The sequence below is a fragment of the Selaginella moellendorffii genome, unplaced genomic scaffold, assembly GCF_000143415.4.
Source record: "Selaginella moellendorffii unplaced genomic scaffold, v1.0 SELMOscaffold_77, whole genome shotgun sequence".
NCBI classification, from domain to species: domain Eukaryota; kingdom Viridiplantae; phylum Streptophyta; class Lycopodiopsida; order Selaginellales; family Selaginellaceae; genus Selaginella; species Selaginella moellendorffii.
This window is the reverse complement of record NW_003314338.1, coordinates 52,198-65,398: the sequence shown is the minus strand read 5'-3', so window position 1 is coordinate 65,398 and position 13,201 is coordinate 52,198. Positions and strand designations below refer to the sequence as shown.

The 13,201-nt window shown below is 51.3% G+C and overlaps 3 protein-coding genes and 1 long non-coding RNA gene across 6 annotated transcripts; 3 read left to right on the top strand and 1 right to left on the bottom strand.

Moving 5' to 3' along the window:
* Window positions 1-8: 8 nt before the first annotated feature.
* Window positions 9-802, top strand: LOC9642054 (keratinocyte-associated protein 2). The gene is made up of 4 exons (XM_002986877.2): window positions 9-298; window positions 359-410; window positions 476-542; window positions 611-802. Exons 1-4 carry the CDS (start codon window positions 74-76, stop codon window positions 714-716), a joined length of 450 nt encoding a protein of 149 aa, XP_002986923.2. The 5' UTR covers window positions 9-73; the 3' UTR covers window positions 717-802.
* LOC9642053 (exocyst complex component SEC15B) lies at window positions 725-3,234 on the bottom strand. Its single transcript, XM_024660782.1, has one exon. It carries the CDS (start codon window positions 3,184-3,186, stop codon window positions 760-762), a length of 2,427 nt encoding a protein of 808 aa, XP_024516550.1. The 5' UTR covers window positions 3,187-3,234; the 3' UTR covers window positions 725-759.
* A 28-nt stretch (window positions 3,235-3,262) lies between these two features.
* On the top strand, window positions 3,263-9,983 carry LOC9642490 (exocyst complex component SEC6). Of its 2 annotated transcripts, XM_024660783.1 has the most exons (24): window positions 6,366-6,526; window positions 6,596-6,723; window positions 6,781-6,871; window positions 6,932-7,021; window positions 7,088-7,167; window positions 7,229-7,321; window positions 7,375-7,401; window positions 7,450-7,557; window positions 7,611-7,740; window positions 7,799-7,843; window positions 7,899-7,954; window positions 8,013-8,121; window positions 8,168-8,308; window positions 8,363-8,542; window positions 8,592-8,675; window positions 8,727-8,813; window positions 8,861-8,905; window positions 8,958-9,036; window positions 9,084-9,153; window positions 9,199-9,286; window positions 9,333-9,422; window positions 9,481-9,597; window positions 9,650-9,712; window positions 9,767-9,983. In XM_024660783.1, exons 1-24 carry the CDS (start codon window positions 6,401-6,403, stop codon window positions 9,869-9,871), a joined length of 2,232 nt encoding a protein of 743 aa, XP_024516551.1. In that variant the 5' UTR covers window positions 6,366-6,400; the 3' UTR covers window positions 9,872-9,983. The 2 variants fall into 2 exon arrangements, with proteins under 2 accessions (XP_024516552.1, XP_024516551.1); XM_024660784.1 differs by lacking the exons at window positions 6,366-6,526; window positions 6,596-6,723; window positions 6,781-6,871; window positions 6,932-7,021 and adding exons at window positions 3,263-3,448; window positions 3,510-3,691.
* Window positions 3,838-4,735, top strand: LOC112341150. 2 transcript variants are annotated; one of them, XR_002990442.1, is made up of 3 exons: window positions 3,838-4,003; window positions 4,060-4,413; window positions 4,476-4,735. It is a non-coding gene; the product is annotated as an uncharacterized LOC112341150 (long non-coding RNA). The 2 variants fall into 2 exon arrangements; XR_002990441.1 differs by having other exon boundaries at window positions 4,060-4,735.
* Window positions 9,984-13,201: the final 3,218 nt, after the last annotated feature.

Here is a 13,201-nt window from a genome sequence, read left to right as displayed (position 1 = left end):
AGCAAGCAATGCCCTAGGTAAAAAGTATAGGTAGGGCACAAGTCAATATTCCTCTCTTCTCTCTCACCGCGCGATGGCTGCCGCCACTGGTGCCGCCGCCGCTCCGGCCGGAGATCACAAGGGCAAGAGCAAGCGCAGCAGCGGCACCAGCCCGCCCAATTCGATGCTCTACGCATTTCTCGTCTTTGTTGTCACGCTGTCCCTGCAGCAGATGAACAAGAAGACGCTGGCGTCGTCAGAGCTCTACACCATCCTGGGCGGATTCATCAGCTCGCTCCTCTTCCTCCTCGCGCTCACTGTGAGTCTCGAGTGGTTTCGCGTGTAGGCTGATTGCGATCTCCCCGATCTCTCCCTGCAGATGATTGGCAACCTCCAGGAGTTACTGGGCAGCCGAACCGGATGGGGTGCTGGTGAGTAGAAAACGAAGGTTTTGGTGTGGAGGAAAGACTGAAACTCTTGCGGTGTGTGCGCGCAGTGCTTGCGGCGGAGCTCATCGCTTGCGTTGCTGCCGGGGCGGTACATAGAGTGTGCATCACCACATGGTAAGGAGCCATCCTCTCCTTGTCTCTAAAGAGAAAGAGATTGCTCACTCCGCTCCCTCTCAACGCAGCTTCATCTTCTCGCTCCTCTTCGTGTACGAAGTGAACAAGGTTTCCTTGACGGCACAGCAGCAGGTCGCGGTGACGGGGCCGGACACGAAGAAGAAAGTTCACTGACTACCGGGTAGCAATCGGTATCTCGGTTTTTTCTTCTTGCTTGTTATACAAACTCCTTGAGCCGCTTCACCAGCGTCTCAAATGCCTTCCTCTTGCTGACCGGCTTGCTCCCTCCCACAACACCGCGGAAGAGGCGATCCGGCAGGTCCTTGTACTTCTCCGCCACCACCATCACCTTCTTGAAGTCGAGCGCCGGGTAGCTCCTCTCCCGGATCACGGGGTTGAGGAAGAGGTCGGGCTGGTTGGACAGCAGCAGGTTGACGAGCTGCCTCGCCTCCGCCAGGCAGCTCTTGAGATCGGCGCCGCCACCCAGCCCCTGCAGCTGCGGCGTGGAGACGAAGCGCTCGTGCGCAAACGACTCGAGCACCCGCAGGTCGGCGTCGACGCCCATGACCGAGTGCACGTTGAAGCGGCGCACGTCGTCCGACACAAAGGTGGCGACGATGCAGTCGGACACGTGCGTGAGGACGCCGCGGATCCAGCGATCGAAGGCGTGCGGAGGCAGGATGGCCTGCGCGCTGGGCGTGAGTGTCTCCAGGTAGATGAGCACCTCGTTGAGGTAGGCGTTGCCGTGGTCGGGCGCGTCGTCGGGCGTCCAGTCGATGTGCGCCGTCAGCAGCATGAAGTCGTCGATCTTGGAGTTGACAAGCTCCAGCATCCGCTCCTGCGCCGCCGCCTGGGAGCTGCGGAGCACCGCCCGCGACTGCAGCGGGGCGGCCAGGCGCGGCGGCACGCCGCAGCTGCGAGCAATGTGCGCCGCGAAGAAGTCGCATGCGCGCTCCAGCACGGTGAGGTTGGCGGCCAGCTGCATGGCCTGGGACATGCCCAGGGTCGGGCTGCGCACCAGGCGGAGCAGCGCCTCCGCCACGCTCGTCGACAGCAGCCGGTCCGTGTACTGGCGGACCGCGTCGTAGTAGTCGGTCGCGCCGCCGGCGTGCGACAGGAAGCTGACCGAGTCGTCCGTGAAGGAGCGAACGATGCGGCACAGGTTGGGGACGCTGGCGGAGAAGGGCGCCACGTATGGGAACGCCGGGGTGGCGTCGCTGGCCTGCAGTCCAAACGCGGTTACGTGCATACCATACTCGTACTCCTTGCGCAGCAGCATCTGCTCGAACTTGTCGTTGGCGAGGACGTCGTGCACCGAGGCCCGCCGCTCCGCTAGCAGCAGCTCGTGGTAGCGCTCGCGGCACCGGTCCAGCGCCTCGAGCAGCGGCGCCACGTTGTAGCCATAGCTGCGCAGCGTCGCCGCCAGCAGGCTGGCGTTGTCCACCACGAGCAGAATGTGGTTGGCCCCCGGCATTCGCATCAGCTGCTCCTCCACCAGCGACGCCATGCGCGTCACCGCCGTGTCCCACAGCGACTCCACCGCCAAGGCATCCACCAGGCCGCCGGCGGTGCGCGCCACCCGCTCCTCAACGATGAAGAAGCCCGCCATCTGGGCAAAGAGCGACTGGTGGCACTCGAGGAATGGCCCCGGCGGGAGATGGAGGTCAGACTGGAGCTGGAGACGCCGGTTGTCAAGATAGTAGGCACGGAAGTGAGCGCCCAGGCCCAGGCACTCGTGGATGTAGTGCGCACGGTACACGGGCGTCAGTTGTAAGCGCTTGGCCACCTCGGCTTCCTCCTCTTCCTCGCCACTCGCGTCCACCAGCAGCACGTAGCACGACGACTGCAGCTCCTGGTCACCTCCGCCGCCACCCCCGCCGCCGCCACCCCAGCGGCTCTGCTCCTCGGCCTGCCGCTGCCGCCCCCGCATCTCCTCCTCCCGCTGCCGAGCGCTTGAGGCGGCACCCATGGACAGCTGCCCGATGTCCCGTGCCACCCCGCGGATGTCCACCAGCCAGTCGCTAAACTCCGCGCTCACCTTCTTTTCCACGTAGCCCCGGAAGCGCGGGATGTGCTGCTCCAGCGCGCTGGCCAGCGCGGTGGCGGGCATCTTGCGCTGCTGCAAGTAGTCGCGCTCCACGCAGTCCACTGCCTTGAGCGCCGGGTAGAGCTCGTCGCGCTCGACGTGAGAGTTGACGCGGCTGCACGCCTCCACGGCGCCGCTGCAGTGGAGCAGCGCCTCCACCGCGGCCGCTACGTTGGCACGGGTGGCGTGCCACTGGATGAGCTCCTCGAGGCAGCTCAGCAGCGATCTTCCCACCTCTTGCATCTGCGCATTGTCGTCGGCGAGGCGCTTCTTGAGCTCCTCGGCGTCGACGAGCACGTTGCGCAGCTCGTCCACCGCGCGGATAAACTCCTCGTAGTGCACCCGGCACAGCTCCTCGATCTCGCCCTCCTTGCTCTTGACGAAGCCCTTGAGCTGCTGGAGCAGGGCCTCCGGCCGTCCAATCTCGAATGCCGCGCGGATCAAAGTGCCCAGATCCTCACCATTGCCAATCGCGGATGCCAGCGTCGTGGATTCGTCCTCTTGCCCTGCCGCCGCCGCTCCTCCTCCTGCTCCTCCTCCCCTCTTGGCCACGGCCATCTCGCTACCTACCTGTGAATGACCTAAAGGTAACAATGTGGCAGGAGCTCGGGGTAGAGGCCAAAGAGGTGCCCGTGCGGGAAGCTCCTGCCCTATTCGCTTCCATCGCCATCCTGCTCCTTGCGCCAGCAGGTACGTTTGCTTCGTTGCAGCAAACGAAGCAAATCCACGCTAGCTCAGTGCGGTGCGAGTGTCATGGCACAGGTTGATGGCCTCACAGCCTCGGAGGCCGCCATAGGTCCCCTCGCTGACTCATTGACAAGTAAGAAAGACGATCTCCAGTTCGAAGAGGAAAGTGATACGTGCATGCCCGACTGTGCCAGGAATCATCGAGCACCACGATCTCATCAAGCTCCTCAGCAGTCCGCAACAATCTCAACACAACGCTCAATGTGTGTGTGCGTTTTGCTCGCACGACGTCGAGGGGATGATGTCCATTTCAGGCGGGGCTACAGAAGCCAGAGCATCGCTCAACGACGACAAAGAACTCGTGACGACTTTCGAGGCATGAAACTCTCACTTCCTATACACTCGCTGCTAACTTTGCCGGGATTTCTTCCTAACTTACAGAGCCTGACGGCCCTCGAAGGGATTTGCACTGGCGACAGCATCTTCCAGAAAGGAGGGGGCCAAGAAACTGCGGTCCCTCTCCTCGTTACATTGTCTTTCTTAGACTACTTTGAGGATGTCAATCAGACGCAGGAACCAACTGTCTAGAAAGATGTTCCGGTCCAGCTCCCTCGGCTGAAGCAGCTTCTTCGGGCTGCTGCCGATCCAGCACCTCCTGGATCTCCACTCGCAAGTCCGTGGAGAACAGGTTCGATACGCTCCTTACCATCCGCGTATTCTAATGCGAGCTGCTGCTCAAACCAGAACTTTGTGACCAGCTTGTCAAGGAAGAGCCAAGCGCTGCATGGGATGAAGCGAATGCGTTGAGCCTCTCTGCCTCTCAGCTTGTTCTGACGCAGATATAAACCCGCTGTGCAGATCGGCGGGGAGCTGTCGGATGTGTATGACTTTGTGGCCCCGTGGTACAGTCTAGGTTGCGTGCATTTTCAAGTGCTGAGACTTTGCTGCTGCAACTTACAGCTATGAGATCTTCCTGCTGATGGTGCAGCTGTATACGGGGTGCTTCATCCAGATGCTGAGGGCCCTGGCTGACCGTGCAAGTGACCACATCCTCAAGGTCGGTGTACATTGTGGAGCTTTCGAGTAACTTCTAAACAGGTAACGAGCTGGGTTGTACAATATCAAGAGCAGTTGCTAAACTTAGGGGTGGATGAGTTAAGCACCGCGCTACTTGCCAAGGACTCGCCAGAGTAGAACCACCGCCTATCGATAAGATCTCGTTTGCGGCCTTACGCAGGGAGATGGAAGGCGCTGGCTATGCTACTGCGGGAGAGGAGAATCGGAGGCTGGCTCAGGTCTACTGCGATTGAGCAGCTGATTACTCTAGGAAAACAGGTGGTTATTCTATAAACTGGAGGGTTTACTTCTTCCTGTGTTCAATATCATTCTTATAAAAACTCAAACCATTTCCTGTCGCAAACAGCACAATATTTTGATGTCAACCATGTGCAGAGCATATGAATGCACACGGATATGGGATGAAGACAAAAATTCTGGAAGAGGTGCTCCTGTCGCCATGGTTCCACAAATAAGCATCCAGCACTTGATTCAGCTTTTCCCATGTCTCTTTGGGGCATTTTAGATATGCATTTTCCTTCACATCTAGTGTGTGCCTCACAAGTGCTAGTTGTCCCTTTAACTGAATAATACATGTTTTTGGGGTCTGTTAGTGCCCATCTGGAGGCATAAGACCAATTGAAACAAGCCTCCTACACTCCCTACACTCTCTTATGATTGAGCAACCCCATTCTACACAGGTAGATAGCCAAGAATGAGTGGACCTTTCATATGAATCAGATGCAGGTATGAGTAGTAACTATAGGTTGTGGTCTCAACTTCCTCTTCAAAACCTTCCCAATATATTGAAACGCTACCGGCTTCTCCCACTTATTCAGCATGATATGGTCCTATTAGGATTAAATTCTCACAGTCCCTAATACCATCATCCACTGGAGGCATACAGGTTCCATCCTAAAAACAACTAAGTTCCAGGTCCCTGCGAAGGTGTTATCCACCCTTAATGGGCACCATTTTACTGTGACACCCTCGCGTGGAGAACTTCTATTATTGCTTTTGTGGCACAAACAACTAATAAAACAAAATGCCACGTGTCACTTAACTGGCTTGTGCCTAGATAGTTAAAATGTGTTTGTTGACCGAACATACTTGCTACCCCATCCGACATATTCTTAGTGGTAATGGGCTTTTAACCGTCTCGTATGGAGCCATAACTTGCACTAAATCATATTTTAAACACCTGATTAGCCACCACAAGAATACAAGACGAAGAAACCCACCTGCTAGTGCACTATAAGGCCACCATCATAACCCATAGAAGGATTAGGAGGATAACTGCTTCCAGGAGGAACATAAAGAGACTTCACACTCCACATTCCAGTTGTTGAATCAAAGATAACTGGAGTGAGCATAAAACCACATCCTAGTATGGGTTCATCATACACCACAAGGAGGTGGAAACTGTCAAGGCTGGATCCAGCTCAAGATCATAGAGTGTTGTTGCTTGTGACTTCCACTTGTGGTGGAGATGGACAAAGGCAAGCTATGCCATGCTCCACAATGACAGAAGTGGTCCAATTCCTCCAGCTGCAAGGAATGAGGTTGCTACTGATTCTGCAGCTGTTACTGTTCTTGTTCCAAATCATAAACTGGCTTTTACGACAAGGGCCCAAGTTTGGAACCTCAATTCAGAGCCTCAAATCTCACCTGCTGTCCAGTGGCCGTATGTTGATCCACCTCATCTGCTGCTACACCCTGATGAAGAAGCCCACCATCTGGGCGAACAGCGAGTGGAGGAAGGCGCGGAGGTCCGACTGGAGCTGGAGGCACGGAGCGGCCAGTCCCACGGTACACGTCCTCGCCACCCGCGTCCAAGCAGCACGTAGCTCGATGACTCCGCCACCGCCACCACCCCAGCGGCTAGGCGGCGCCCATGGGCTGCCCGATGTCCCGCGCCACGGAATCCTTGAGCGCCGGGTAGAGCTCGGATGTGCGAGTTGGCGCGGCTGGCAGCGTCGTCGAGTTCTAGGTATTTCTCTCTTGAGCAAACGAATGACCTAAGGTAGCAATGTGGCAGGAGCTCGGAGTGGAGGCCAAAGAGGCGGCCGTGCGGGAGGTTGCCAAGCTCCTGCCATATCCCGACTCACTCGCTTCCATCGCTATCCTCCGCACTGACTACTCCTTGCGCCAGCAGGTAGGCTTCGTTACATTTCCACTCCTGCGCCTAAATCCACGCACCATTCCTTCGGTCGGATCCCTCCAGGCGAATGACGCGCAGCTCAGTGCGAGTGTCATGGCACAGGTTGAGCAGGCCAAGGCCGGGATCGATGCGCTCACCGCCTCGGAGGCCGCCATAGCTCGCCTCGCTGATAATTTCCTCGTTATTGACAAGTAAGAAACACGATCCAGTTCAAAGCTAGAAAAGTGATACATGCATGCGCGACGCAGGTTGTGCCAGGAATGCCAGACGCTCATCGAGCACCACGATCTTATCAAGCTCCTTAGCAACGTCCGCAACAATCTCAACACAACGCTCAAGGTGTGTGTATCCTTCCTCCACACAAAGAAAGGCTCCTCCCACGGTACGTTTTGCTCGCAGGACGTGGAGGGGATGATGTCCATTTCAGTCGAGGCTGCGGAAGCCAGAGCATCGCTCAACGACGACAAGGAACTCGTGACGACTTTCGAGGCATGAAACTTTCACTTCCTATACACTCACAGCTAACATTGCCGGCATTTCTTTCTGACTATACAGAGCCTGACGGCCCTCGAAGGCAAGAAGCGATTTGCACTGGCGACAGCATCTTCCAGAAAGGAGGAGGCCAAGAAACTGCGGTCAGCCACACATTGTTTCCTCTTCTCGTTACATTGTCTTTCTCACGTTGTGCCTCTCCAGGGACTACTTTGAGGATGTCAATAGGACACGGGACAAGTTTGAGCAAATGCTTTGGGATCACATAAGGAACTTCTACCAGCTGTCTCGAAAGAGGTTCATTCTAGCTTCTGTGCGGACAGTGTCACCATGTTTTTCATTGCATGCAGCCCACAGACACTCGTTCGTGCGCTCAGGTTCGCCCCCCATTGTCATTTCTCTCACTCACTCACTTGTGTTGGCAGGGTAGTGGAGATGCAGGAGGTGCTGGATCAGCAGCATGCCGAAGAAGCTGCTGAAGCCGAGGGAGCTGGACCGGTGGCACTCATATCCAACACCAGGGCCGCTCGAAAGTAACGTTGTTCCCGGGAACTCGTGACCAAGTTTGGCTAATGGTTGTTTCAAGGTCCGCGGTGGCGTCCGGGGTGGCGTCTGAGCCAGACCAACCACCTAAAAATGGCAAGGGGTACAAAGATCGCTGCTATGACGAGATACGCAAGTCCGTGGAGGACAGGTTCCATACGCTCCTTACCAAGGTATGCTCTCCGCGTAGTGTAATGCGAGCTGCTGCTTAAACCATAACTTTGTGACCAGCTTGTCAAGGAAGAGCTAAGCGCTGCATTGGATGAAGCGAATGCGGTGAGCCTCTCTGCCTCTCAGCTTGTTGTTACGCGACGATAAACTCGTTGTGCAGATCGGCGGGGAGCTGCCGGACGTGTATGACTTTGTGGCCCCGTGCTTTCCTCCTCGGTACAGTCTAGGCTGCGTGCATTTTCAAGTGCTGAGACTTTGCTGCTGCAACTTACAGCTATGAGATCTTCCTGCTGATGGTGCAGCTGTATACTGAGCGCTTCATCCAGATGCTGAGGGCCTTGGCTGACCGTGCAAGTGACCTGTCCAATATCGACATTCTCAAGGTCGGTTTACAGAGTGGAGGTTTCGAGTGACTTTGCACTTCTGCAGGTAACCAGCTGGGTTGTACAATATCAAGAGCAGTTGCTAAACTTGGGGGTGGACGAGAGTTTAGCACAAGTATGTGCAGAGAGTGGAGCCATGGACCCGCTAATGAATGTCTATGTGGATCGCATGCAATCAACAATGCAGGTAAGAAACGTACCACCTTGCGTGCTCTTGTTTCATGCTTGCGTGCTGTATCAGAAATGGTACACCAACATTCTGGAGGCGGATAAAGTGCAGCCGCCGAAGAAAACAGATCAAGGAAAGCTATGGACCCCAGCTGCTGTGGATTTGTTCAGGATACTTGGGGAGCAGGTTCAGAATGTCCAGGAAAACAGCACAGATGTAATGCTTTACCGTATTGCTCTCGCCGTTATACAGGTTTGCATCCAGCACGTTTCGGGCAACTGTTAATGCTGTACTTGGTCAGGTGATGGGCGATTTTCAGGCTGCAGAGCGGCATCGACTTGAGGAGCCGGCGGCGGAAATCGGCCTTGAGGCCATTTGTGCCATGGTAAAAGACTCCATTTTTCTTTCCCTCTTCAATCACCATCCTGCGTTGAAGGTCAATAACAACATTCGTTGTCACGATCTCTCCTTGGAATTGAGCGGCAACATTATGGAGTCACTTGCTCCATACTATGCCGAACAGGTACAAGTCCATCTATCTTCCGCTTTCTCTCAGTTTTACCATGTCAGGTCAATTTTGAAGACACCTGTAAAGGGTTTCTTGAGGTGGCCAAGGTGAGGAGGGAGATGATGTAGAATGAGGCGATGACAAAGTGCATTCTCGTAGGAAGCTGTCCAACAAACCGTGAGGGTGATTTTTGAAGATCCTGGAGTAAAGGAGCTACTTGTCAAACTTTATCAGAAAGGTTGCTAGTCCGTTCAACATTGTAGATTTACATCCGTGTCTGTGCAGATTGGCATGAAGGACTTGTGACCGAGTACCTGGTTGCAACATTTGGCGATTACTTTGGGGATGTAAAGATGTGAGACACGATTAACCTACCCGACTTTCAATGTGCGTGTTGCAGGTATATTGAGGACAGATCGTTTCGAAGGTTTGCTGAGGCTTGTCTAGAGGAGACAATTGTCATATACGTGGATCATCTCCTTACACAGGTTTGCTTCTTTTCCTTAAAAAGCTCAAATTGCATCTGTGTTGCAGAGAAACTACATCAAAGAAGACATGCTTGAAAGGATGAAAGTAGACGAGGAGATTCTTGCCGATTTTTTCAGAGAATATATCAGCCCCGCTGTAAGCTAGATATTGCAATATATCTTGTTATGACGAACGCCTATTCATCCTTATGTAGAAGGCAGCCAAACGAGTCCAACCGCTAGCCGAATTTCGGGACCTTGCATCTGCTGAGAGTTTGGAAGCATTCACACTGGCTTACACCAATATGTTACAGAACCATCCTGACTGTCCTGTAAGTACTGTTCACAATCCAGGGCCGTCATCCTGTTTGATATTTCTGGCAGCCGGAGGTGGTAGAGAAAATATTAGCACTGCGGGAAGGTATTCCAAGGAAGGATGTCCGAGAGGTAAAAGACTAGCCAGAGTATGGTTAATATGTCTATATTAATCTGTCTATACAGGTTTTCCAGAGTTGCAAGGACATTTATTCGAAAGCAGTCACATCAGGGGATGGAGTAAAAGTTGGGCTTTTCAGTAAATTGAGTTGCCTCCAGCGGAAAAAGTGAAACCCAAAAATAACCTAAAAGTTAAAAATGGTTAAAGTTGAAGATAAGATTCAAAGGGTTAAAATGTATTTGAGGTTTTTTGGTGAAATTATTGTTTGTATTGGTTGTTTGAGATCATTTTTGAGAGAAAAGAGATGAAATTATTAAAATACTAAAAAATAATATTAATATCAAAATTATTAATAAAATATAATAAAATTGAGGTGAAAAATAAATTTCTGCCTCAATACCTTATTTTTATAGGGGTTTTAAATACTAATTTGATTTAACCTAAGTTCAAATCCGATGAGCATAAATTTATTTAATTCCTTTTGTTATCAACAAATACAAAGAGATAGTAAATATATGATATGAAGGCTAAGTGTATGGCTACAATGCCGTATACTAATATTAGTGTAGTGGGATTTTGGTAACCGTCAGATTGGTTTCAATCCAGATCACTCGCTCCTGTATACAAGCTATGGTTTTTGGGCTAATTGATATACACATTTTCTGTATTCCTTTTCCATATTCCAAGCACTCACATTGGTGGAGGTGAGGGGCACCTTTGATTGTCCCTGAGGAGTGTTTGAATTTGGGATTTTGGTTTAGTTCTAGCTTTTACATTGTCTAAATCTAGTTTTTTCCATTTCTTTTCTTTTGTTATTCCCTTTTAGGATTTTGGTTTCGATCTAGCTTCATTTCCTTCTAACTTTTTATCATTTCTCTTCTTTTGCTCTTTCTTTTTCGTTCATCTTCATAGCAAATCAGCAATCTCCTCCTTGGACTCTAGAGCAACAGTTGGTCCAATTGTTTGATGTTATGCACTTGCAATTGAACAACTAAACTCAATTGATGGTAGCATTTACGGCACGTGGTACAACTCCTCCTCTTCTTGGTGCTAATCCTTGCTTTCGGCCGGAGTTCTTTCGCGGGAATCCTAGGGATGATGTGTACCATTGATTCGATCACTTCACGGTGATTGCCACATATCATTCTTGGGATGATGCTCGATGTTTACATGAGTTTCCCATGTGTCTCCAAGGGACGGCATTGCAATGGTACAATGGTTTGAGTGCAGCCACTTGTGAGGATTGGAGTGTTCTCCCAGACGTCTTCAAACGCGCCTTTGGCCATGCCGACGATTGTGATGATGCCTTCCAACAATTGCATCGTCTTTGCCAAGGGCTATTTGAGTTGGTGATGCAATTTGGCATTTGTTTCCGAAGTCTTTTGCTTCGTGCGGAGCCCAATATGTTGGAGTGGATCAAGCTAAGAATATTGTGGCCAGCACTTCATCAAGATCTTGTTGGACTTATGTATGCACTTGCTCCCGCCACCCTTGACAATGCTTTTCGCTTGGCACAACGTTATGAGACGTCACGTCTTCCACTTCTCGCTACACATTCTTTAGCTCCACTTCCTATAAGTGATGGTCCTGTTCCAATGGAGGTTGATGCTGCTGCTGCTTGAGTCCAAAGACAAGGGCGAGGACGTGGTCGTGGCTGTGATGTTCGCTACTGGGCATATGATAAAGTTGGTCATACTTATTGGCGTTGTCGGCGTTTTTCGGATTGGTGACCTCCATTTCCTGGGTGGAGACCTTGGCATCAGCAATGTCCCATTGGTGCGGTTGGAGTGGAAGGTTTGGACACCAAGATGCATCCGGGAAATGAGGAGTCACGCGAGTAACGGAGGGACCTTGCGTGAATAAGTTAGTGACCCCTCCATCTTTCTTTCGGGAGTATCATCAAGGGGTTCACTCGGCACCGGTTCATCCAGTGTTTACTTTCCAAGCTCGTTTTTATAACAAGAGGTCTCTTATTATTCTCTCTGTGTTGGTTGATATAGGTTCGAGTTTATCTTCTATTACTCGACCTGTTGACACATGTTGTCTACACTTGCGTCGTGTGGTAGAACCAGTTTTCATTCTTTATGGCAACGGCCATACACATGCATGTGCACGGGATGAGGCAGATCTGGTTGTGTGTGTGGGCGATTTTGAGCTTGAGTTGTAGTCATTGCGGGTGGTGCCAAGTCAAGCTTTTGACCTCATTCTTGGTATGGATTGGTTGCAGCATAATCATGCCAAGTGTGACTTTGAGGCTTCTCCCCCTTGTCTTATACTTCCTTATGTTTCATCCATTCCTTTCACTTTTATACCTCTTTATCCCTCTACTTCTACCTCTGCTTCCATTTATTTCCTCCTATGTTTCTATCTTGTTTTGTTCTTCCCTTTTCTGATCCCTCTGACGATCTTTGTGTTGCAGCGGTGGATTGGCTCATGAAGGAGTATTCTGATCTTTTTGAATTTGACCTATCATCTGGGGCCAAAATTGCCACACGTCATCCAATTCTAACCAGGGAGGCTTATCCAATCAAGGTTCCCGTTTGTCATTGGTCACCCAAGGAGATCAAGATTTTATGTGCAAATGTCAAGAAGATGTTAGAGAAGGGTGTTATTCAGAAGTCGCGGAGTCCTTAGGCATGTGAACCTCATCTTGTAACAAAGCCTAATGGGAGTATTTGTTTCTGCATCGACTATCGTCCGTTAAACAAAGTGACGATCCCAGATCTGTACCCTCTTCCTCACACTGCTGATCTCTTGGATGGTCTGGGGCAAAGTTGTTGGTTCACCAAGTTAAATCTTGCTTCATGGGTATTGGTAAGTACTGATGGCCGAAGAAGATATTCCTAAAACTGTTTTTCGTACACCATTTGGTTTGTACGAGTTCTTGGTGATGCCGTTTGGTTTGAAAAATGCTCTAGCAACTTTCCAACAGATGATGGACGAAGTTCTTTGCGATATGCTGGAGGTGATTGCTGACTTCATTGATGATGTCTTGATCCACTCGGAGGGGACGTGGGAGGAGCACGTTTGTGATGTTTGTAAAGTGTTGGATCGGCTACGCAATGTTAGTTTAAAGCTGAAGTGGTCGAAGTGCGTGTTTGGGTCTAAGGATACAACTTATCTTGGGTACCGTATTTCTCGTGAGGGTTTGCAAGTTGATTCTAACAAACTTATGGCTGTTCTAAAGTTCTCTACTCCAAAGTGTGTGAATGATGTGCAACACTTTTTGGGCAAGGTGCAGTATCTCGGTCGTTTTGTGGATCATCTTTCTGATTGCACTACACCATGTTGAAGTCATCAATATCATCTTTCATCTGGTCTTCGGATTGTGAGTGGGTGTTCGGGGATCTCAAAGAGCTATTGACAACTCCTTTGGTTTTGGCATATCCTAACTACGCTCAACCTTTTATTTTGCACGTGGATGCTTCTGACATTGGTCTTGGAAGTGTGTTGATGCAAAAGAGCTCGAGTGTGCTTGGTTAGCACTATCCTATTGCATA